General features: G+C 33.6%; 5 protein-coding genes across 9 annotated transcripts; 2 read left to right on the top strand and 3 right to left on the bottom strand.

Moving 5' to 3' along the window:
* Nucleotides 1–390: 390 nt before the first annotated feature.
* Nucleotides 391–7096, bottom strand: LOC123707587 (histone H4 transcription factor). Of its 2 annotated transcripts, none has more exons than XM_045657756.1 (8): nt 6831–7096; nt 6320–6573; nt 6002–6146; nt 4679–4920; nt 3608–3817; nt 3196–3416; nt 1672–1905; nt 391–1247 (listed from the first exon to the last, which is right to left on the bottom strand). In XM_045657756.1, exons 2-8 carry the CDS (start codon nt 6545–6547, stop codon nt 476–478), a joined length of 2052 nt encoding a protein of 683 aa, XP_045513712.1. In that variant the 5' UTR covers nt 6548–6573; nt 6831–7096; the 3' UTR covers nt 391–475. The 2 variants fall into 2 exon arrangements, with proteins under 2 accessions (XP_045513712.1, XP_045513711.1); XM_045657755.1 differs by having other exon boundaries at nt 6683–7095.
* Nucleotides 7097–7713: 617 nt separating this feature from the next.
* LOC123707251 (ribose-phosphate pyrophosphokinase 2) lies at nt 7714–10042 on the top strand. The gene has a single exon (XM_045657140.1). It carries the CDS (start codon nt 7950–7952, stop codon nt 8976–8978), a length of 1029 nt encoding a protein of 342 aa, XP_045513096.1. The 5' UTR covers nt 7714–7949; the 3' UTR covers nt 8979–10042.
* Nucleotides 10043–16111: 6069 nt separating this feature from the next.
* On the bottom strand, nt 16112–17515 carry LOC123707183 (triosephosphate isomerase). 3 transcript variants are annotated; one of them, XM_045657025.1, is made up of 2 exons: nt 17403–17515; nt 16112–17144 (listed from the first exon to the last, which is right to left on the bottom strand). In XM_045657025.1, the coding sequence occupies exon 2, from the start codon at nt 17112–17114 to the stop codon at nt 16368–16370; it is 747 nt and encodes a 248-aa protein (XP_045512981.1). In that variant the 5' UTR covers nt 17115–17144; nt 17403–17515; the 3' UTR covers nt 16112–16367. The 3 variants fall into 3 exon arrangements, with proteins under 3 accessions (XP_045512981.1, XP_045512984.1, XP_045512982.1); XM_045657028.1 differs by lacking the exon at nt 17403–17515 and adding an exon at nt 17309–17327; XM_045657026.1 differs by lacking the exon at nt 17403–17515 and adding an exon at nt 17260–17278.
* A 3651-nt stretch (nt 17516–21166) lies between these two features.
* On the bottom strand, nt 21167–22630 carry LOC123707184 (60S ribosomal protein L36). 2 transcript variants are annotated; one of them, XM_045657029.1, is made up of 4 exons: nt 22538–22630; nt 22266–22389; nt 21850–21942; nt 21167–21315 (listed from the first exon to the last, which is right to left on the bottom strand). In XM_045657029.1, exons 2-4 carry the CDS (start codon nt 22386–22388, stop codon nt 21184–21186), a joined length of 348 nt encoding a protein of 115 aa, XP_045512985.1. In that variant the 5' UTR covers nt 22389; nt 22538–22630; the 3' UTR covers nt 21167–21183. The 2 variants fall into 2 exon arrangements, with proteins under 2 accessions (XP_045512985.1, XP_045512986.1); XM_045657030.1 differs by having other exon boundaries at nt 22473–22553.
* A 53-nt stretch (nt 22631–22683) lies between these two features.
* LOC123707182 (protein bud22-like) lies at nt 22684–24848 on the top strand. The gene is made up of 3 exons (XM_045657024.1): nt 22684–23112; nt 23187–23348; nt 23507–24848. The coding sequence occupies exons 1-3, from the start codon at nt 23074–23076 to the stop codon at nt 24800–24802; spliced, it is 1497 nt and encodes a 498-aa protein (XP_045512980.1). The 5' UTR covers nt 22684–23073; the 3' UTR covers nt 24803–24848.

The following is a 24848-nucleotide window of genomic DNA, read 5'->3' as shown; positions in this document are numbered from 1 at the left end:
GCTGCGTTGCCATAGTGAAGACGTGGTCCTTTATATTTCTTACCGTATAAAAATCGCTATTAAAAACTGCCACATGAGCAAATCACATAGATATTTTGATCGCCAGCTCCGTAGCCATTATGTAACCAATTGGCAGTGGTGATTGGACACTCGATATATACTTTAGTACCTAGTGGTACTTACAACAAACGTCTGTTCCATATTTTACAGATTCTTTTATAGATTATATCATTTTACATTCAATTCCTTCTACGGGAGTAAATGTAAACGTCAAAATGACATTCGTGTATCTGACACGTTTAAATATATACCGGTCCGGTCCGGTTTAAATAAATTTTTGCATAAAAGTAATATAAACGATTGTTTCGTGATATTTAAAATGAAAAAAAAAGACGGTATTGTTTTATACATTCGAATTTCAAAATATTATCAATTAATACAACTAATATAAAATTACTTTTGTTGGAACCACTCTTTATTTTACATATGAATAAATAATTTTAGACCGTACAACTTCTGTATTCAGTACATTTCCTTGTTCGTCGACATCACACATTTCTATCTCCAACGCGTTACTGAATGGCTCCTCAATTTGTTGCTTTACTTCGCATTCATTTTCTTTATTCATACCTTTCATATAAATTTTAGTATTTTCTTCGCTTGAAGAATCGTAATCTTCAGGTTCATGTTTTGCTACTTCATTATATTCATTGATTATGTTCTCTGCTGAAATATCATCTTCTAAGTCTTCTGTATGTATTCCTAATGTGACATTTTTTAATAGTTGATTTACTTCTAACTGAGCTTTAGATTCTGTTTCTTGTTCTATTAATATTTCCTTGTCTTCTATAACCTCTTTTTTTAGCACCTCTTTACGTTCACTCTTTTTCACTATTGGTTGTTTTTCCTTCTTCGTTCTTTTCCGCCCGACAGTTTTCTTTTTAGGTTTTTCTTCTTTTTTACTGTCTTTCCTTCCTATATCACTTCTCGTCTTTTGTTCTTCTTTATATATTTTTTTAATTGTCTCGTCTTGGTTGTCTGTTCGTCTCAAGCCATTTATTATGCTTATTTCGTAACGCGTTGGAGCAGTTGCAGTACAATCTGCTACCTTTCTGATATTAAATTCGTATTTATTAGAGAGGGTGGCATTGGGCCCGCGACAACCATCAACGATTTTCTTTGAAACTTCCAATACTTCGAATCTAGTAGTTGTAAGCCTGAACATACCGTCTTCGCTTTTTTGATACCTAAAAACGCATGCAATTGATTCAGTATTACCTTATTAAGTCTTTGTTTTACGCTAGTATTGCATATTTAACAGGACGAATGCTTTTTAGCGAAATTGGTCAATAATGTCATTTATATCAGTTTTATGCCATTAAATGTAATACAAGAGATTGGAAGCTGAAATAAAATTGGTAAGAGGCAAGGTTGGGTCCATATTAGTGTGATAAAGGGCAGACTGGAAGGGTCTGGAGGAAAAAAAATCGGGATCGGCAAACGAACTGAAGCTTTGTTTTTTGTGTAGAAGGTAAATGAACTTGTCCAAAATAAAGGTTATTTGTATTTCATTAAATGTTACTAAAAGTTGACACACAATTTTGAAAATACTGAAGACTAGTGGACTGTGTGGATTTTTTAATATATTTTGGGTTATTTTTAAAAACTTACCTAAACCTACTATGCCCACACGGCCATTGAGCTCCATGGACTTTAACCAAATGCATAGTTAAATATGTACCCCTCGCAAATATCGTCGGTTTATTGTCAGGACATATATGGCAAATGTATTTTCTTGTATTTTTTTGCTTTTTCACTTCACAATCAGAGTCCGAATCGCTAGACTTCTTACGTTTACGATTGTGAATTTTTATATGAGCGCGTAGATCATATTTCGTCACTGCCCTGAAAAAAATATTTATTTATTTACAGCATGCCAAACATAGGATTAGTTATCCACATCGGCAAAAAAATTGCCGAATTTATAAAACAGTTTTACCAATATTAACTTCTTTAACTACATATTATTTATATAAGGGGGTAGGTGTTTCATACTTATACATAATTAAAATTAAAAACAAGACAATAGTCATAGAACCATTTAGGTTAAGCCTCATCTGTATCTGTTTAAAGATCATTTGTTTTTTCTAATAGTCAAGTAGGCAGTGGGTCTTAAGGGTGCTGATTTCCTCATGATGTTTTCTTTCACAGTTCGAGCGGGTGTTAATTTATTTTTAATTATATTGTTACGAAGACGGGTCGACTGCATGTTTCTAGATTTTTCCACTACTTAGAGAACTTTTCAGCAGGCTGTAATATGATTTCTGACCGTTTCAGGAGACCGTCAATCACATATTAGAAAATTGTAATTTTCATAATGTTACCCTAGTTTTCAGGAAGCTGAAACCTTTTTTCAGTCGGTTTCAGAACATGTGTAGTCGAGTGGTGCAGTTTTCAGGAGACCCGTTTTCAGGCGTTTTCAGGCCTAGTTATACCCCTTTGATGAAGGAATATTCTAGACCGAACTTTCTAGGTGTGAGACAAGGACGAAATGATACGAGAGAGAGAGAGAGAAGATCAGAACATTCTCGAAACTAGACGAGCACTCTAGAACGCCGTACGACAAGGACAGAGCAACGTGCGAAAGAGACAGAGTGCGAACGTTCTAGAATTGTGCAATCGCTACTCAGTAGCAAGCCCGCCTAGAAAGTTCTCGAATATTGTTTAGAATTATTCCCAGGGATATATTTTATGATTATAAGCGAGCCGAAACGCGACTAGTCACTTAGTTTTGAATGCGATAACAAGAGCGAAACACCGAAGCGATAAAGTGAATATAAGTGATAAAGTACTGTGTGAAGTGTGCATAAGTGAAGTAATTAGTGACTGTGTTTTTGTGTGCTATTAGTGCATTTCTGCAATTAATTTATGCCCATAAATTCCTCATTGATTTATTAAGAAATAAACCTTTGAAGAAATCTACGGCATTTTCTATCCGATCCCCTAGCTCGTAACAATATGTTACACAGTAAGTTCATTGGTACACAGGATCGAACTTAAGACCTCAGGCTAACATTGTTCTACACACGCAAGACAAGGAGCAGTATATTTCTTGTTTCAGTGTCACACATTTTGGGTCGCAAAGCCAGCAGAGTAAAACGATTTGGTTTTTTAAACGCAATTGTGAAAACTTACTTATAATCGCAATCCGGACACGCATGACGTCTCACGTCTTCGCTGGCCATATGCCTATACCTCACGTGATGTGCCAAGTCAGCGGGCGTTGGTTGGGACATATCACACAACGAACACGCGTAACAGGAGACGTGACGGCGGACATGTTCGCGTAACAAATAATCGCTAGCGAAGAATTCGCCGCAAATCGAACATTTGTGACCGGCCGATGGGTCGACGTTCTATAAAATAATCTCGGATTAATGTTGTGGAGACTTTTCTTCGCCGACCAGTAGTAATCAAAATCTAATAGCAGTTCTTTATACAATTCTTAACTATAAGGTCGCAGTATATATGTATAATGAACCAAAATGTATCTTTTTCCTTAAAAAAACTTCCTTCTTAAAAAAATTAAAATTTCTGTTAAACTCACCTGTCTCATCAAATGGTCCGATAACTTTCTGTTAAGCGCAAAATGCGTTCCGCAATGGTAGCAGGCGATAAGCCGTTCCGATGTATGCGCTCGCATGTGGCGACTAAGTTGGGCTCGTTCAACGAATACGGCCCCACATCCCGCCCATGAGCATATAACTTGACCTCGCGAACATGATGCTATATGCGTTTGAACGTGGTCTAAAAAATCCTAAAAAGCAATTTTACTTTAACTTTTGACGCTGATCTAGTGACACATTCTTTAGCTGCACACTACGGTAATCACCTGTGTAATAATATATAGTCGATATTAACATATCCCTAAATGTTCAATACGTTTAGACAAACGGGAGTCATTATTTACACTAGACGCTAAAGCGTTAAAGCTGTGCAATCTGCAAACACTATTTTGGGTGCATAAACATAAAACCTCATGTGTTAACTCTCAATAGAAGACAATGTAGTCTGTGGAGAGAGAATGGGCGTGGCATTTACGTCATCTAATACTTATTCTTATTTGCTCATAAAAATCATATTTTTTTATTCTTTAAGTATTAATGTGACTAACAAAAGGTTTAACACTACAGTGAACTCAAACACCACGATGGTTATCTTTCCGCACAGACTCTATAAACATAACCTCAAATACTAAATATTTTATCTTTACGAGCAAAGAAAGCAGTTTAGGCAAGTACTGCTTACTTTGCTCGTCGTCTTCGATTTTTGGGTTGATGGCATACTGCTTTCCTCACCATGTTTATGGTGGACATAGAAAGAAAAATCGATTAGTGAATAGCCACTATATAAAGAACACTTGCATGCTTTAACCACTAGAGGAAATAAGATTGTTCCTACCCAATACCAAATTTTTAGCTTTATATTATATAGTATGAATTCGCGTCTTAATTAGAAATTTTAAAATCCCTGGTTTTATGCTAGAAACTCAATAATCCTTTTTCACAATTAATTGGACTAGTTTTGTGTATTTGAAGCCTAACAAAAATAAAATCTGTATTGAGTTGAATATATTTGTCATTTTAAAATCTTTTTCCCTCCATAACCATTTCCTCACCTGTATAGAATCAAAAAACTGAGTACACCCATACCACATACAGCAATGGTCACCCAATAGTGGTGGTAACTGATTTCGTTTGGTTGAATCCTTTTTACACCTCTCTAACTTTAATGTCGCTCTCGCATTAAGGCCAATGGCAAGTAACTTAGCATGATATGCATGATAATTTATGTGCCGGATAATTTGATCTCGGTCTGTTGATTTGTGTCCACATACATCCCAAAGACAGTGGTAGAACACTAAAATATATGTATAAAAGCATTATATTTTATACAACTTCTATTGCTTAGTTTCTTTGACTGTGTTTGATTTTCAGAAACTGATGTATTAAGTTCGAATCATAGAAGGCTGGTCATCTACTTACCAGTGAAGAATTTATATTTGGAAGAAAAATAAATGTTGCCCCATATTAGCAAAGCTTCACACTTTTAATTTTGTTAACAATAAAGTCAATTTGCTGGGTTATGAAAATTGCATTAGATAAATATATTTTATTCACAATAAAAATAAAGAATCTACAATATCTAGGTTAAACATCAAATATTTGCTTAGCTAATCAATTATTATATTTTGAATTATGTTTAGTATTCCTTAAAACCAGGAAAATGTAAGGAAAGCTACGATTTTTAAATAACAACTTATTACCAATACATAATATTGTCAGACACAGGAATTTAGATCAACTTACTTTTTTTTATGTAAATTTGTTTTCTCAAACCAAACATATTTTCAGTTATATGATAAAACAATGAAATATGTAAATTATTGAAAATGGTATTTTTAGTATTCTAATACAAGAATGGAATAGAGTGGACCCCCGGTAATCCCACAAACATTTTGCATTGCAGTGTCGGATTATTGAGTACTCCCTAAGAATCCCTAGCCTGGATATTTTCACAGACAAGAACCTTGTAATCCGACAAATTCCAAATACAATAAGATTCTATATGTTATATGTATGTTCTCTGAAGTATGAATCATACTTACATCAAATTTAGTAAATTGAAACAACACAATAGAGAGCTAATATTTTATTATAAAATTAATGTCATTAGTTCCAATGTTACGTTACCTTATGCATTTAGCACAATAGTGGTGGTACGTACAAGTTTTAACTTGTTCAATCATACACAAGCAAAGATTGCCAAAAAATATTCAATAATAAATAGATATACTGTATCGGATTACAGGGGCTGCCGAATTACGGGGGATGCACTGTATACAACATATGTTTTTAATAAACAAGTTCAAAAACTACCCATGTATCCTGGAAAGAGGGGTAGTACCTAAACTGTTATATTTTTATCAGTAAGCACTCACCATTTCCATCCATTTTAGTAATATGTACATCTGAGATATGCATTCTAACATGAGCTTGAAACATCACATAGTTAGAGAAGAATTCCCGACATGATGGCCATTCACATTCTAAACATAATCTTTCATGTCTTAACTTTTGGACAGGCTGGAAAATAGAAACTCAATGGGTAAATCATTAATAGACATTTAACATTACTAATTTTACATAGTACTGTAAAATTTTACTAATCAATTGAATCATTTAAGGCTTAAATTTTGTCTGCTAGAAAAATAAGATATGTTCTATCACAGCATGTATTGCTCTATATCGCAACATACCACATTTCTTGGCTCTAATTCAACTTCACCAACACCAACAGGTACTGTTGCATCATCTTCAGCTGTGAGAAAAAATTTCTTCCTATGAGCATTTGTCTCTATTATAAACTGAATATCATTTTTATTTTGCAAGGATAGCTTCTTTGGGTTATTTTGTTCCTTTAACCAATCAATACATCGAGAAATTTTATCTTTTGTGTTTAATGGTTTTACTATTGTTTCATCCATTTCTAGTTTTGAGAATTATGCTTTATCTGAAACAAATTAGATTTGTTTAATAAAAGGTTTGTTATAAACGTATATAAAATATGTATTTCCATTTCCATAACGCCTTTACTTTGCTTTCTTAATGCAAAACCATACCTTAAACTGAAATGGAAAGTAAGGTTTGATTTTCATTCGTAATAATAGATATAATAGTGGTCGGTGGCGCGAAATTAGTATAATAAGGGAAAGCTAGAAGTATTTGACCATTTAAACGCTAGTAAAAATATACAATTGTTACGTCAACCTTTATCTGCATTTATTTCCTAATCTTAAATCTTAGGATTAAATACAAAATTACAAACTATCACTTTATTTATGGACCACAACTTAGTAGTTAGTACTTCTAAGTTCAAACATCAAACAACTGTAGACGGTAGACAGCAGACGTGCAATCCGCGCAATCTCCACAGACCATCTTATAAATATATACATTACACCACCATAATAAAAAAATTCTCATCCAATGTACATCAACATCTGATGATAGCATTTAGACGTCATGGTAGTTATAGTAAATAATTCTGCATCATTTGAAAAAATATCTGTATGTAAAGCCAAAGGATCAATCAGATCGCAAAAGGACAGGGGGCTGAGACTTTAACATATAAATTTATATGAAAATGACAGTTCGTATCGATGGTACAGCATTTTCGGTAGTCTTGTCCCAAAAAACGTAAAATTCAAGGTACTCTGTATTGGCACGCGCTAGTTATGTTCTCATCTCTCTTCCTAAACCTGAAATACTCTGCATGAGGCCTGAATTTAAAAAAAATAATGATCGTTTAGTTATTCGACCGATACACATCGATTATTGGTAAAAGAGGTGTTTATGCCCTGTATACGCTCTATTCACTGGATAAATAAAAAAAATACCGTAATTTTTTAGAATGACAACTTACTTTACCTCAACACTCAACTGCCAATGCTCTATTCAGACACTTTAATATTTTATAATATATATATAAATTCGAAAGTGAAACAATATATATATAGTTTATTAGTCAAATTGATTTAAGCTAAGTATTACGTGTGCTATTGCATATTAGTCTGTGGTCGTCTTCACTCTACTTACTACTGTATAAACACATATCTATCAATGTTTTTTCATTCATTTTACCTTTACTTGATCTGTGTCATTCATTAAAAACGTGCGTGCAAGCATAAAGTGTGAAGGTGTCAGACGACAGACGTATTCGGTATTTGTATATAATCTACCTCCTTACGCTAAGCTCGAGACATCCGCGTGGCGTGTTATTATTAAAGTTTCTTATCATAAATTAGCCTCGCATAAAATAGTTGACAAGTTTATTCCCGTCCCAGTCACAGCTAGTGACGGTCCGGAGGTCATTTCTGTCCGGCGCTGATGAAATCTGCTATAACTCTAGAAGAAGTAGTAAATAGATTAGATAATCTCCCTTCACCATTAGCAACCAGGATGCCGAACATCAAGGTTTTCAGTGGTAGCTCTCACCAAGACTTAGCCCAAAGAATTGTCGATCGATTAGGAATCGATTTGGGCAAAGTAGTAACCAAAAAATTCAGCAACATGGAAACATGTGTTGAAATCGGCGAGTCAGTTCGTGGCGAAGATGTGTATATTGTGCAAAGTGGAAGTGGTGAAATTAATGATAATCTTATGGAGTTGTTGATTATGATTAATGCGTGTAAAATTGCGTCTGCTTCTCGCGTTACAGCCGTTATTCCCTGCTTTCCCTATGCAAGGCAAGATAAAAAGGATAAAAGCCGAGCTCCTATTACTGCTAAACTTGTCGCCAATATTTTGTCTGTGTCTGGTGCTGATCATATCATAACAATGGATCTCCATGCATCCCAGATTCAAGGATTCTTTGACATACCCGTTGATAACCTATTTGCGGAACCTGCCGTCCTGAAGTGGATAAAAGAGAATATCCCTGACTGGAAGACGAGTATTGTAGTTTCGCCTGATGCTGGTGGTGCTAAAAGAGTGACCTCTATTGCTGACCGTCTGAATGTGGAGTTTGCTCTTATTCATAAGGAGAGAAAGAAAGCTAATGAGGTAGCTTCAATGGTACTGGTAGGTGATGTAAAAGACCGCATTGCTATCTTAGTGGATGATATGGCTGATACTTGTGGTACTATTTGCCATGCTGCTGAGAAGTTAATTGAGGCTGGCGCAATTAAAGTGTATGCAATTTTAACTCATGGAATATTCTCTGGACCTGCAATTTCAAGAATTAATAATGCTTGCCTAGAAGCAGTTGTTGTCACAAACACTATACCCCAAGAGAGGCATATGCAAGACTGTCCAAAAATTCAGTGTATTGATGTATCTATGATGCTAGCAGAGGCTGTCCGTCGCACACATAATGGAGAGTCTGTGTCTTATCTATTCTCAAATGTTCCATATTAGTTAACTTTTCTTTTCCCCATATTATATTTAAGGTGATTAAAATTAACATCAATAAGTTTGATGTATAATAAGTATTTTAAATTGTGCTTTTAGCCTGAAAAAACTTGGGAAAATTTGGCTTTTACTCACTTATCAAATTATAGCAATAACAAAAATGCTGACACATCACTTTATCTATATCTATGTAGTGACATTTTGTAGGTATAAATTGCTATCCTCTATTTAAAGTAGTATATTTATTTACAAGGTTAACATCAAACTTGTTTAGATATCTACTTGAATTAATGTATTTCACTGGTAAAAAATGGCATTTAGCTAACTCATTTACTGTTGACCCTGTTAGCAAATAGACCAATTAAAAAGAATGTAACTAAGATTACTAATCCTTCCAAAAAAATATCAGGATATTTGCTATTGCTATAACCCTAGTAAAAATCACTACTTTAGGCTTAGATTTTAAAACTACTGTTTTAGTTGTAATCTCATTTAAAGTAAAGAAAGTGCATCTGTCATGGTAATCTTAGCTCTGCATACAAAATTTAATATAGCATACATAATTTGTATTTTCATATGAATATTGTGATATTGGATACAGCTATTTTGTACTTTTGATTAAATTTTATATTCATTTCAAGTGAAGGATTTTTATACAAATTTCTGGCTATTTATTTTACAAAATATTATAAAGTATCTAAAACAAAACATGTATAGTTATTGAAACTATTTCATAGTTCAAATGTTATTGTAAACATTTTATATTTTGTTTAGTTAAATAAGATTCATGTTGATTCTGCCAAACTCAATTATAACTTTTGTTTGTAATTTAGTTATAATTTTATTGTGTTAACATAGGTGTAGAATTCCAGGGTTTTTGTTGTAAAATTGATTTAATTTTGACTACTTCCACAACTTTATAGTAAAGGGTTAGATAAAAATGAACTATTAAATATGAGTTATAATCAGGGCTTGTGGCCTAAAACTTTGTAAGCTATGATACACCTATGGATGTTTAGTAATTACAATTATTTTTAAGAAAATAAATCTTTTAAAAGAAAATTCTATAATCAATGTTATACTTTATTTTGTTTAAGTAATATATCTATGTATGTATTTCTATGCATATTAAGAAGGTAAAAGCATACAATTTATGTTGCTAGGTAAACTTTATATTATAAGTTCGTTCTAAATTTATAAATGAAATCTGTATATTTGGTCTAATGACAGAATTAATAAAAAAAACAGGAATTTCTGAAATTTAAGTTTTATTAAATTAGTGGCTTGTCAATGAATTTGATAGTTATTGGTATGAGTTGCATATAAAATAATTCATTCATTTCAATTATGTCATTAATTGGAATGAATTGATATTTAGTTCAATTTAACATGATCATTTTGACTTTTCTGAATGCCATTGAAGTAGAAATAATCTAAATAGCAAATGATTAGAAATATATGAATAAACTTCATAACATTAGTACAAATCGGGGCGTACCCACAACTTTTAGCTGTATATTAAGTAAATAAAGGTAAATAGGTAGTCTTTCTAAGAACGCGATAACATTAGATTTTTTAATTCGTGTTGTTCTTTTATATATAACGGTAAAGTCAAAAAGAAGAAAATTTATTCCAGTATATATTTGCCTCGACTCAATTACTACGTAAATTCGTTATTTTTAACAGTTATGAACTCCAGTGAATTCAACATAGTTCCAGGTTTAGTAGTAAATATGACGAAAATACGACGTCAAAACTTAATATTGTAATCTGAATATATTGTTTTATCGTTAGCATACGTAGATACTAGATACATACTCTGTAAACATTTTAATGTATTTTCGTCAAAGTAATCAGTTTCATCATAGTGATATCAGTTTACTTGACCCGAGGTCGGTATCATATGATGCAAAGTGTATGTTTGTATTTGTACGTTTAATGTTACCCTATTGAAGCAAATGTTTCAATAATATGATTACTGAGAAATATTAATTCTTTTTCGTTATATCAAACCAAACAACATCTTCGTGTATTGAAGATTTATCTAAAAAACTGTTTTTGCTTTGTTAATCTTTGTTAGTCTGATAAATATACAACGTAGCTATAACGTGTCTATAACTACTTCACAAGGTTACAATAAAATGGCTTGTAATCAAAATTGAGGCGCCCACCAATATTGAATACGGTAGTGACAAGATAGCAAGGCCATTGATGTTTAAAATTACGTCATCCTATTTATACCTATAAATATAATTAATAATATTATTTTCACCGATCAATCTCCTTCGTGCCTTCCCCATCTACACGACACTAGCGAAGTACCTTGTGCCCAGTTGGCACAAATAAAAGCCATAAACAAGTTGTTGTCTGTTACTGTTTTTAAGTCTTGGAGCAAGGGGCAAACATTTCGGCGTCAGATAAATAATAATAATAAAAACTTTATTTATGACAAAAAGTTTGTAACAAAATTCAAATATCGCAGGTCGTGACACTAGGGTACTCCCGGAATAATTGTTTTCTAGTTACCCACAACAGAGTACTGTTCTACTGTTCAAAACAATTATTCCGTTGTATATGTTTAAAACAGTTTGGTTTAAAGTAACTTACGTGTATTTCAGAGTGTAGCTAAGAGTTGTCATGATCATGGACTGTGTCTGTGTTAGTTTTTGGAACATCAAACTATAATCTATGATAATCTAGCAGACTTTGTTGCCTGATAGACGATAGACATCATCGATTTTTGTTTTCAAATAAGGCGACAGTTTACGACGTTTTATTTAACCCTGGGAATTGGTAACGTAGCTCGTCTAATACTAATTAGAATTGATTGGAAATACTATAGTGGGACGCTGGTTCCACATAGAAGTGGTACGCGGCAAGAAGTGCCTTAAGAAACACTTAGTCGTGAAACGACACACGTCGAGGTGATAAGAGGAACAACTAGGTGAACAAGTAAGGTAAGAGGAGCAATTTCATATTCTGCCTCGACGTCCGATGTTAAAGCTCCGTGGTATATGCGGTAGAAGACGCAGAGCTCGCTACGCAAAGCGATCACCCTTTGCGTCTTCTCAGATCAAATTTTTTGATTGTCTTTGATTCGACTGGGTCACGTGAAAGGAGCTGTTACTGTAGATCTCCTCCCGTAACCCTCTGTATATTTCTGCAGTTATTTTTTTAGGTGTTAGTGTTTAGTTTACATAAAGTGTTATATGTACTTATTAATTTTAAGAAGTATCTATTTCGTGGATATAATTGGTTGATGTAGTTTAAAGTGCGCAAGATTAGCCTTACATTGTCAAGTACAATGAGCATGCTATGAACATTTCAGGCACGTATAGGGTTACAACCAGGACCATACCTTAAACTTTTCATCGTTCTCTAACCCGCTATGTATGCGTGTTCGAATCATTCACGCGTCGCCTTTGTATACTTTGTGTATTTTGTATAGAAATTATTTTTCCTATACATTACATACATAGGAATTTTGATTTCTAGTTCTGATATAGGTACCATATTTTTATGATTGAAAATTTTGTTTAATACCCAAACAAATGTTTCCTCTGCATTTATAGATATCGTTCTATTGCGTGGATATTTTTATGCAGAAATTTACTTCCTATGTATCTATGTATATATTTTCAAGCAAAATCCTAAAGCTAGTGATAAAGTCACCGTCACTGTTCATATGCTTAGTGCTCACCGTTTCGCCGCCTACGCGGACTAGTGTTATAGCATCGGAAAATCTCTCGCCATTCTCAATGAAAAGCGATGATGCTGGTTACTGAAGTGACCTAGTGGACTCAGAGTCATATTTTTTGTCTAACACGGACGGACATACATTTATTTGTTCATATTATTATAATTGCCCTTTTATTTTAATAATTCCAAGCTTGTTCGTTGGTAGGTTGTTATCTTTAAAAGTTTTGGACTTGAGTTTCGGAAATCTGATACATATCTCGATAAATGAATCGTGTATTTGTTTCGTTATGTAAAAAAAGTATTTATCATGCAATAAAAGGATGTCGATTTCTAATGACATCGCTTAAAGTATAATTAACTAACAAGTTCTTTACACGAATAGTAACATTACAATATAGGTACTTAAAGACTGGAATGTTTTGTTTTTAGGATGTTTTTTAATAATTTATGTACACAAGAAAGCAATGAATAATTTAAAATTCATATGGACAGTATAAAGCCTAAGTGCCATGGTCGGACTTATTAACCTTTATTACCAGGGAGGCAACTGCTCCAGAAAACATTTCTATGGCAAGGAATAACAATTCTTGAACTAAATAAATAGCAGTCTAAGGTAAAGGACGTAGTCAGATCTTAAAGATATGAGGGGAGGTGGAATCGGGAGTGTCCAAAGCATTATTTAAAAAAAGCTGACTTTTCAAGGTGTGGGACCTTCCCTATATATTCAATATAACTTTTTAAATTAAATTTAAACATTTTAACGACCTAGCTGTATTACAAGACATGATTTTCGAATTCAGGTCAGGCCTTATACGAGAGTTGCTTATTACTTTTAGAAACATTCATCGTTAACTAGTACAATATTTGTGCAACCTCATAACATAGCATGATCCCAGTCACATGGTTTGTGCTGGGAAAAATTAATGTGTGTTAATCATCCCGTTAACACACATTAATTTTGCAAGCAGCATTGAGCAAAAGTTAAGTAAAAGAATAGTTGATTTTATTCTATTTCCAATTAACTACGGAGCCTCTCCTCGCAATTTCGTCGGCAGCATCATTGCCAAGAGATCCATTGTGTCTATTTATCCACTGTAGGATAACCCTGTTTGTCACGGTTAATGACTACATTATATTGTGCCATTTTCCTGTTGTATGTAAGATTCTATCACATGGCTGGGCTATGAGAGGTTGATACTCTATCGCCCTTATGAGAATCACTGTGTGTGTACTATATTGTTAATTCCCCCATAGACCTAGATTTAGATTAAATATTTCTAATTTTACATTTACTGCCCGTTCTCAAATCAAGGGCGTAGAACGGAAAAGAAGAACTGGCAATAAACTCTCCGCCAATCTTTTTAATCACCAACTTTTTTTTTGTATTACACAACGTTTGTAAGGGGCTGCAACCATTATACCATGTTCCACATTACATCTTAACTAATAAATAATAAAATAAATTAAAAACAAAGATTTGTCTCAGATTGTTTTGATTTCAGATTTAAGAAGGATCATCTATCAGCAGGAGGCATGGTGAAATAGGAGAACGCACTTACATTCTCGTAGGAACAACACGCAAATACATAGTTGAAATAACTAACATCACCGCATACACGAATTCAAGTACGACCAGTCACCACAAGTAGCACCCGTTCACGAGTATCACGCATGGCCAGCCATCGGCCCCCACGCCATATTTTAGGGAGAGAGACAACCCGACGCATGGACGCCGCCACAACCAATGAACATTTCGGACGATGAACTCGCAAGGTCATGACCTCTCCATCCCTGCAATAGTTCGCTTGCTAGTTTTAATTGCATCTATTACAATATTCTTAGTCTGGCCATAAATTCTGTTACAATTGAAAAATAGCAAAATATTATATTTGAATTTAGAATCTCTCATTTTTATATCATTGTTCATTGGGTTTTCTCATTTTGGCGCCAATACATTGTACAATATGTTGCGATATTAAAATGGACTGTGGTGATAAAGAGAACTGAATCGCTGTGATTGCATTACACAAAGTAGGTATGGAGCCAAATGCAATTTTTAAAAAAAAACTCCAACATAAAACGAGACCTCCTCCGTTTGTGACAGAAAATATCTGGCCGTTCACGTAGTGTTCGTACGAAAAAGTTAGTAAAAGCAGTAATGGAAAGAATTCTATGAAATCCTGTCAGAAAGCAAAAGATTTTATCTCGGGAGATGACGATAACACCTAGAACCATGTCGTGTATTAAAAGATGACTTAGGATTTATAGCCCATATTAGACGTAATAGTAATTTCTTAACTGATATTTTAAAAAAGAATACGGTGGTACAACCGAAACAACTACTGAAGTGTAGTGGGTACGCAAAGTGAGGTCACTGAAAAAAATTGTTTACGGATGAGATTTTTTTTACAATTGGTTAACATTTTAACAAACAATATGACGTATTTATGCTCAAACCTCTAAGAAAGCTCTCCAATAATTGGTCGACAGAGTGCAACGTGCGCACTATCCGACTTCAATGATGGTTTGGTGGGGTATTAGCTCTGAAGAAGTTACTGAGCCATACTTTTATGAAAAAGGTATCAAAACATCGGCACAAGTGATCAAGTAACAATTCTTGAGAAGGTAGTGAAGCCGCGTAACAACATCATGTTCAATAACCAAGAATGGTCCTTCCAGCTAGACTCGGCATCGGGTTATAAAGCTCGCTCTACGCAATCTTGTTTGGAAACGAACGTTTCGGACTTCATCAGAGCTGATTGATTTATGATCAATTTAAGAGAGTACTGTTTGCTCTAAGCGCCATGATAATTTGGAGTCCCTAAAACAATCCGTACGATTGGCAGTGAATAATTGTCCCATGGAAAGAGGCGTGCGTAAAGGACTGTATTGCAGTCAATGGAGACCACTTAGAAGCATTTTATATTTCAAAGTGTTTTATCTATTATATATTAAACTAATACACTGTAAATGTAATAAATGTTATTTGCAATAGAAAATATATTTTTTTTACATTCTTTCATGGCTAGTTATGTTCTTAGTCTGCCGACCCTGTTCTTAGTCTAATACGACTAAGAACAGGGTCGGCTAACCTCGGGAAGGTAGTCCATCAAACTTTCCTTCTCAACGACTTGCGCTACAACCAAGGCTGCGCCCCCTACCCATCAGAAGAATGTAGTAGTGTAGGCCAGCGCCTATGCTACCATACGATGCAAGCATGTCGTGCTTCTACGGACATTAGAAAATATTTCTAGAACTTTAAATTCACAGATAAGTGTAATATGTATTTTTGCACTTCTTACCCACCTTATCTAATGTAATACATTTTTTTTTCTTCTCTTCTCACAGTGCCTGGAAGAGATAGCTCGAAAGCAATAAAGCCACCAGTTGACCTCATTTTAATTTAATTATGTTTAAAAATTATCACAATAAAAAACATCTTATATAAAAAAATTTATTATGCTGGTAAATAATTTAAACAAAATTAAACTTATATACAAAATATTTTTTAACAAAATTTTGTTGTATGTCAATAGTTCATACACAAAATCAGCTGTAGCTTACAATTAATGACTGTCTTTAATAAAACATTTTAACATTGTGCTTACACAAAAATCTTTAATCTCTAAAATTAATTTATAGACATGGCAAAACATTTGTTTTCACGCTATCATGTCATATCCATCACTAATAAAATTATGCAGTTGCATTGACAATATCAACAAATTCTGGCTTCAAGCTAGCTCCACCGACAAGAAATCCATCAATATCTGGGCAAGCACCAAGTTCCTTGCAAGTGGCTCCAGTCACAGAACCCCCATATTGAATACGCACAGCCTGCGCTATGTCAGAAGACACATTCTTTAAAATCCAGTCTCGCAATGAAGCATGCACATCTTGAGCTTGTGCTGGTGTTGCTGTTTTTCCAGTACCAATTGCCCATACTGGCTCATATGCTAAAACTACCTTATCCCAGTTATTTCCAATAGCAGGTAGCAATGCCTTGGTTTGACGAAAGACCACCTCCTCTGTTTTGCCTGCTTCTCTTTCTTCCAAAGTCTCACCAATGCATGCAATTACTTTAAGCCCACACTCAAGAGCATGGGCAACTTTCTCAGCAACTAGGTCATCTTTTTCACCAAAAATTGTTCTTCTCTCAGAATGCCCTAAGATCACCCAAGTGGCGCCAACATCCTTGATCATAGCAGGAGATATTTCACCGGTAAATGCTCCTTTCGCAACCTTCCAACAGTTCTGAGCAGCAACGGAAATATTATCTGGGGCAATACTTTTTACATATGCCAAGTAGATAGCGGGAACACCAATAATGACCTCCGCATTTGGGTCAAGGGGACCTTTTTTTAAGTTATTAATGATTTCATTTATTTGATTTTTGTCACCATTCATTTTCCAGTTACCCCCAACAACAAACTTGCGACCCATTATTGATAAATATCAATTGAGTTATTTTACCTGGAAATCGACAAAAAAAGGTAACGTAATAAATCAAAATTAGATTCAAATTAAAAAAATCAAGGGTCATAGATAAAAGCAAGTGAATATAATATAGTTTGAACTTAGAGGCAACCTTCCTTGACCTTGCAATGACCTTTAATACTTTAATGAACTGTACATACTGCAGTCGTCTAGTTAACTTATGATTAATTTTGGAATATAATATACATATTAAATCAAATACATTAATGAACAGTCTTATGTATATTAAATTACCTATTGAATAAACTTCAAATCACTGGTTTGAAATGTACGAAATCGACTCGACCACTTTAACAGCTGATTTTCAGTGTTGCCAAAGTTAAGAAAAAAATCCCAGTCGGGTTCAGTTCGGGTTGTCAGGTTTTCTGACAAAAACCACTTGTCCAACCGTGATGAAATATCACTTTGACATTTCAAGTATATTTTATTAAGAAATATGGCATTGCAGCTGCTTCTACATAATAAAAACACAACAATAACAATACAGCCTACGTGCCATTTTGATGGCAAGCGGTGATGCGACATATACATATAACATCTCTCATCATTCAAGTAAGAAGGTTGTGCATATGAAAACGCATAAATGATGTTTATATAGAAGACAAAAATAGTGTTTTTTCCATTCAGTTATATTTCAAAATCCCGAAGGATAAATATTAAGTAAAATGCTAATGCAATGGACAAGCAACTCAATCCACATTGAAAGCAATGTAATTTTTAAGGTTTCGGTTCACTGTTATTTGCGAAGCTGGGGTGAATCAGTATTTTAAGTATGCTGCAGAGCGTCTAACGTAACTACCCCTAAATTATTTTAAATGAGCAAGAGAGTTATAAATACAGTTATATCATTTAAAAAAACTGGTCCTATGATAATCAGTTGAATTAGGTGTACTGTAAATAACACTTGAAAAACTGTATAAAATATGTGCCTCGTGCGCTTTAAGGACAGTGACCTAGATTAATTAAATTATGAATAAAACTGGCCCGAAACTCATAGTTTCATAAGTGTATTTGTGTCTAGGTTTAAGCATACAGTTTCTTTATGATTCATGTTCGTATTTAATCAATAATTAATAAAACACAGTTGGTCATGCAAGTGATTTTTTTAAAGCACCGTTTCTTTGAGCCATTTAGACATGCCTTTACATGTTCATTACATCACATGAGAATTCCTATAACGTAACTGTCCCATTATGTTGAAGACGAAAATTATATTTAATTTGATAACTATTCAAAATATATAAAAAATAAAGACAACAAAAGACATGAAAGTGACGTAATGGACTAGGCAAATTGCATTGAAATGAAAAGGATTTGATGTGTTATAATGAAATATTAGTGCTTCTATTATAAGATTTAGGTTATATTATGTAGTAACAACCACATAGTTAACAGCTACTTGAATATAGTGACGTAACCGACCAATGCATGCATACTGTTTTACTAAAATTTGATTTTTGTGCGATATCTTAACTTAATTTCCAAAAAAAACTTAACAGTACATTTAACAATATTTATTTTATCAAATTAACGTAAATTTTATTCAAATATTGAAGAAAGATTTTTCGTTAGTCCATCACATCACAAAGCAAAAAAATCTAGCTTTGCTCATTTGGTAGTCAATGATTTGTTAATAATCCACGTATGTGTAGTATAGCCCTTTACTACAACCAATTCAATCTTTATGTTTGCCACACTGAAGAACAGTTTGCAAAATATAGGCATTTCCTTAGTTGAGACTGAAGACTTTCTATATGAACTAAAGAAGTTCTATATGAACAGAATAAATAAAAAATATAGCGCTGCTTAATTCAGATATTGGCAAGCCCACAAATAGGTTCACGGTTTTATTTAATTCAACCTAGACAATCACTTGCTTAATCTTAATTTTACCTGCATTTATTGTGGGTAATTTTCTTTTAAAATCTAAAGTTAAGTGTTTCTGCTTGACATAAGTACTTTAATTTCAGAAAGCTAGGTTAACCTTCCCAGCATTCTTACATTATAATAGGATAATTCCTCTTCAATTTCATAACATAAATCAATAAAGAATAAAAATAACATACTTATTATTATTGAACTCACCATCAAGGATGGTCGCGAAGTGCGGACTGCAGACAGTCCAAAATGGCTCAGCCACCCGCAACTTACAAAGCAACTTCTAAACTTAAACAGAACCAATCTAAAAACAATGATAGCAGTTTCCGCAGGGGCTAGAGGGACCATCGTTGATGTTGGAGTTCCCCAGATATTTTGTGATCTGCGAGAAGGGCAAGAGAAGTATACCAATACAGAGGAGCATGCGGATACAGGCCAGCATGCATGAATTTCCGAACCTCTCCTCATAAGGTCGTCGGCAGCATCATTGTCCGGAGATCCACTGCAGGGTAACTATGTTTGTCAGGGCTATTGTCTCCAGTGCATTGTGACATTCCAGTATTAATTTACTGTTTGTCTTTTAGCTGTTTGTAAGGGGTAGATGTGTGTTGATGTGGAGACCAAGAGAGAACATGTCAGCGCCGGATCCACACCCTGTTTTAGAGCCATCGGTATATATGCGCTGCTCATTTAGTGTTGATCTATCAAATTCCTCTTCTCTCATTTTCACATGGCGCGGCTATTAGAGGTTGTGTACTCTATCGCCTTGTTGAGAATCGCTGTGTGTGCTGTAGTGATTTTTGCCCCATAGATCCAATACCATAAGCATGACGGTAGCTAGTGCTGCCTCCTGGTGTATGGATAAAGCAAGCCTTTGGAAGCGTTCAAGTTTCGATATTGCCGTTTGGAGTTCTGTTTTTGGCCACCAAACCAGGGCTCCGTAAGCTAGCATTGGCCTGTTTACGGCAGTGTATAGACATAAGGTAATCATAGGCGATAAACCCCATTTCACGCCTAGCATGTTTTTGCATTGATAGAAGGCGATCGTTGTTTTGTTTAGTTTGTATTCTAGGTGTTTATTCCAAAGCTTGACAGCAAGAATCACACCTAAGTACTTAATGTTTACCTTTAGTTTTAGTTCAGTCTAGTCTAGACTCAAAGAGTTTTGGTAGTTTGTACGGTCCAAGGACTCTTCGGTTAGTAAATAGGACCAGTCCTGTTTTTGATGGGTTGACAGATTGCTCGTGCCGACTGCACCATCTCTCAATTACTCTAAAAGCCTCTCTCGTGAAGTCATATAAGGTGCTTTCAAAGTTCCCCGATACTAGGATTGCTATGTCATCTGTATAGCTAACTATTTTAACTTAATGTTGATCCATTCTGTAAGGGTTGATGATACTCCACATTCACACACTTGTCCCAGTCTGTGTTGAAGTTTCCTGACTTTCTACCAGTGCCTCTCCAATTCGGTTTGCCCAAATCTTGGTACGGTGAGGGGACACGACTGCTCATAGCTTGTCACGTAAGTTTAGTAACATGTTTGTCTATGTCCTGTACATCTTTGGTTGTTGCTATTGTTAGTTTGTCTACTTTTGAGCTGTTTAGTATGTAAATTTTTACTAAATCAGTTCTCCAAGGTATTCTTCTTGGTTGTGGTTTAGGTAGCTCCCCTTTGATTGCTTTGATCCACTTATGATCCGAGCATGATAACTTGCTAGACACATGCCAGACTTGAAAGTGATCCGACAGGCCTGCTGTTACCATTGCTAAATCTATTATGGTTTGTGAACGCGCGTTAATAAATGTTGGTTCTGAACCGCTGTTTGCTAAGAATAATATAACTTCTAAACTTAAACAGAACTAATCTCAAAACAATGAGCGGGACAATTACAGGCCATTATATCCTTTATCTTTTTGTCCTATACATGATAGACAGTCCCACCTGGCGAGGCTTTTTCAGCATAGAAGAAACAGTCACCCACATAGTCCAGGAATGCGAGGCTGTGGCTAAGCAACATGCAGAAATCCTCTGAAGCTAGTGCAGAAATTGAGTACACAAACCAATAACCCTAATTATTTTATGATCAAGACTACGTCAAATTATCAATAAAAAGCATAAAAAACATATTATTATTTATTAATGAGCATGGTGGGCCGCCTTCCTCATTTGTACAAGAACGTTGCTCATCTCTTCACGCTTCCTCTTGGCGCGGATGTGCGTGCCTAGGCGTCTCTTTAAGAACTTAAGAGCCCGCTTATCTTTTGAAACCTAGAAAATACAATATATATTCATAACATACTTATATACCCTATTCCAGAACAATTTACAAAAAAGGTGTCATCCTCAATAATAGGTAAAAAAAATTGAACTTGTTACTAAAAAACAGTAAGGTTGTGTATAAGTAAACCATGTTTCATTAATCACACGGTATTTGTTTTATGAGTATGAGTATCTGCTAATTCAAAGAGAATGCTGTTTATCTAAAATCTAAATAAATTTAGCACAAATTGAGAAAACAAAAATATTTTTTTCCCCCTAATTTACAGCTGATAACAGAAATTAGACAGTTTTTCAAGCATAAACAAAATGTAAAGTTTCACTAGTCATATACGATTAAAAAATAAATATCTTTAATGAAATGCTATGACTAATGTATTTTTAGGGACTAGTTTTGGAAAATGCTGTACTTATGGGAAAACTTATGGGAGTTATCAAGACTGAGATATTTTTTATCCTAGGTTCCAATACATAATTTTATTTAAGAATACTTAAATTTATTGATTAATACTATTTTATATGTACCTTAAGCAATTCCATTACTCTCTTTTCATAAGGAGCATGACCAACCACTTCACGTACCAAATCCCTTACAAATTTGGAGTGCTTAGTCTGGAGCTGAAAATTATAAGTAATTTTTTATAATTCATAAATTTAATGTGTCCATTTATCTACTTTGAGTAATTGTACATTTCTGTACCTTTAAAAAATTCAATTCAATTAGATGTTTTTAAAAAAACACATATTTACAGTCCTATTTACTATTGAGAATTGTAACATATTAGGAAAGGTAGATTATAATATGATAACAATTTATCCAGTATTTCTTAAACAGGTTTTAAAAAGTTTAAATATATAAATGTTACATCAAGACGAACTCAGGTAAATAAGAATCTAGAAACATATTCATTTTATAATAAAATAAAGCAGTGAATACTTACACCCTTCAGCCTAGCAGGTCTTATTCTAATTGCTTTGTCTGTAATTCCTTTCTTTCCACCGGAAATCTTTGTTGTTTTGTGGCCTTTCTTAAGACCAACAGCGATTTCAAACCTCGGAGCCATGCTGAAATAATCGAATATATTATGATTTTATGCTACGATATTAATATTCACTACACATATATAACTTATAGATAATATATTCACTTTATTTCATACAAATTATCTAACGATTTTTAAGATATTTAAGAATTATAAATATCGAAACATACTTGACTCTTTGATAGAATAATCGAAAAGGATATTTAAGTTGACAAATCGTTTGTTAATATTTTGGCAAATGTATTTCTAACAGCCGTCATCTGTCAAAGTTATAGTCTGTGGCTTTGTAGCAATAGTATAATATATTTATTATGTTCCTCATGCTTTGTGGGTTACAAATTATGTACAATGTTACATTATAGTTGATAAACCTTAATGTCAGTTCTAATTTCTATTGTTTATATGTTGATTATCTTCATTTCTTTCTAGAAAAAATAAATGCAAATTAATTCGAATAAATTATATGAACGTATGGTTTTAGTACAGGCGTTGAATTCAAGAGGGCGCGAAAGCAATTTTAGCTTCAACATTTAGTCGAGACTGGCCCTACTACTTATGTATTGCATTCTTGTTCTTGCTATTTAGTATACTGAATAATTGTATATATCTCGAAATTATTAAGATAACCTTAAACTTTTAAGTCTTTAAGTTATCTTTCTTAGTTAAATTGTGTTATAAATGTTTAATTTTAATTAAAAGCGAGACAATGGAAGTTGGGGCAGTGAAACAGGCCTTTAATAACGAGGTCTAATTAAATTTATTTTATTAATTTAATTCGTCTTACTTAAGAGGTTATTGATTTTATGAATAAATTTACAGGTTATTAATTTAAAGAAGAATTTAAATCAAGCAAAAATTCATACAATTCATAAGTTAACCAGGAAAGCGAAAACTTTTACCGAAAGAAAAATTCCAGAAGCTTTAAAAGGAAAACTTGAACGGAAAGCAAAATCAGCTGTTAATGAAGTCTTAATAATAAAGGTATTTAATGTTTACAATACATTATGTATAGCACTGGTATTACAATTATAAACTATTAATCTACTTGCTTATCTAAAGTCTTCAATATTTTTTATATTCTCTTATTTACATATTATTGGATCTTATGATTTGGAATTAACTGAAATTTTACTTTATAGAAACTTAAGCCACGAGACATTGCAAGATTTACTTTAACTCATTCAGGCAAACTCAGTGACTATCTTAACAAATCAGAAGTGGATCAAAACAAAGCATGTGCTAGACTTCTATTACATAAAGCCTTACAAGAGAAGTATAAAATGCTAAGAGAAAGATTTGGAAATCTTTCTATTGATGATTTGCTGATGTCAAGACAAGAACGTAAAAAGCTTAAAAAAGATTTGAGAGATAAACAAAATGAAAAAAGAAATGCTAAAATAAAGAAAGAAACCAAAGTAGAAAAAGAAATAGAAGACTTAGATGGCTCCAATTGTATTCAACAAAGTTTGGATGTAGAAAGTGTAATGAATGATTGTATAGACAAAGGTTCAGAACATGATAGTAGTGATGATTCGGAAATCAGTGAAAATGAAAATATTTCTAGTGGGCCAAATTTAATATTTGAAGGTATTTCTCACGCCCATATCCCACATAGTGGCAATATGGATGTAAATAATATAGGGACGTTTATCAGACCCCTGCCTGATGATTCAGAAATTAGTAAAATTGAAAATATTTCAAGTCAGCCTAATCTGGTATTTGAAGAAGGTATGACTCACACCCATAGCTCCAATGATAATGATAGTGATGATGGTAAAATGGATATAACTAATGATGTAGGAAAGTTTATCAGACCTCTACAGTATGATGAAGGCAGTATTCAGAATCCTCAAAAAAATGATTTAATGAAAGGAGACAAGGTAATCCCAGAAAATACTATCCCAAAAGTACAAGATAGAAAACCAAAATTAGATGTTAAAATAAGGAAGGTAGATAAACGAAAGGACAATAAAAAGAAAAATATCAATGAGAAGATTTTAAATAGGAATTTTAAGAAAAAAACTGAAGATTTGCCACAAGTGGTAAAAGTGGTTGATCCCTTCTTTGTAACATCAACGGGTGATAACTATTTATCTCTTGCTGAGCCCAGAGCACCAGACGAAATTAAGGATGTACATAAGCAAGGGAATAGACAGTATAGAAGAGCTATTATGTTTGGACATGTTCCTAAAATCAAACCGAAAAAGAATAATTATGAAAAGTTTAATCAAAACAGTTCTAAATTTAAGCAAAATAGTTTTAATAGCACAAGTGACAGTCAATTTAATAGAAAAGGTAAATCATTTAATAATACTGTTAATGAAAGTAATAAAATTGAAGAAAAACCAGAGAAATTACATCCATCGTGGGAAGCAAAGAAAAAACATTCATCTATATTACCTTTCCAAGGTAAGAAAATTGTTTTTAATGATTAATTTAATAATGTATTTATTTTATTATGAATCATATAACACATGAAAA

This window comes from Pieris brassicae, chromosome 3 (genome assembly GCF_905147105.1).
Source record: "Pieris brassicae chromosome 3, ilPieBrab1.1, whole genome shotgun sequence".
In the NCBI taxonomy this organism is placed as follows: Eukaryota; Metazoa; Arthropoda; class Insecta; order Lepidoptera; family Pieridae; genus Pieris; species Pieris brassicae.
The sequence above is the reverse complement of the archived record's forward strand: the minus strand, read 5'-3'. Positions and strand labels throughout refer to the sequence as shown.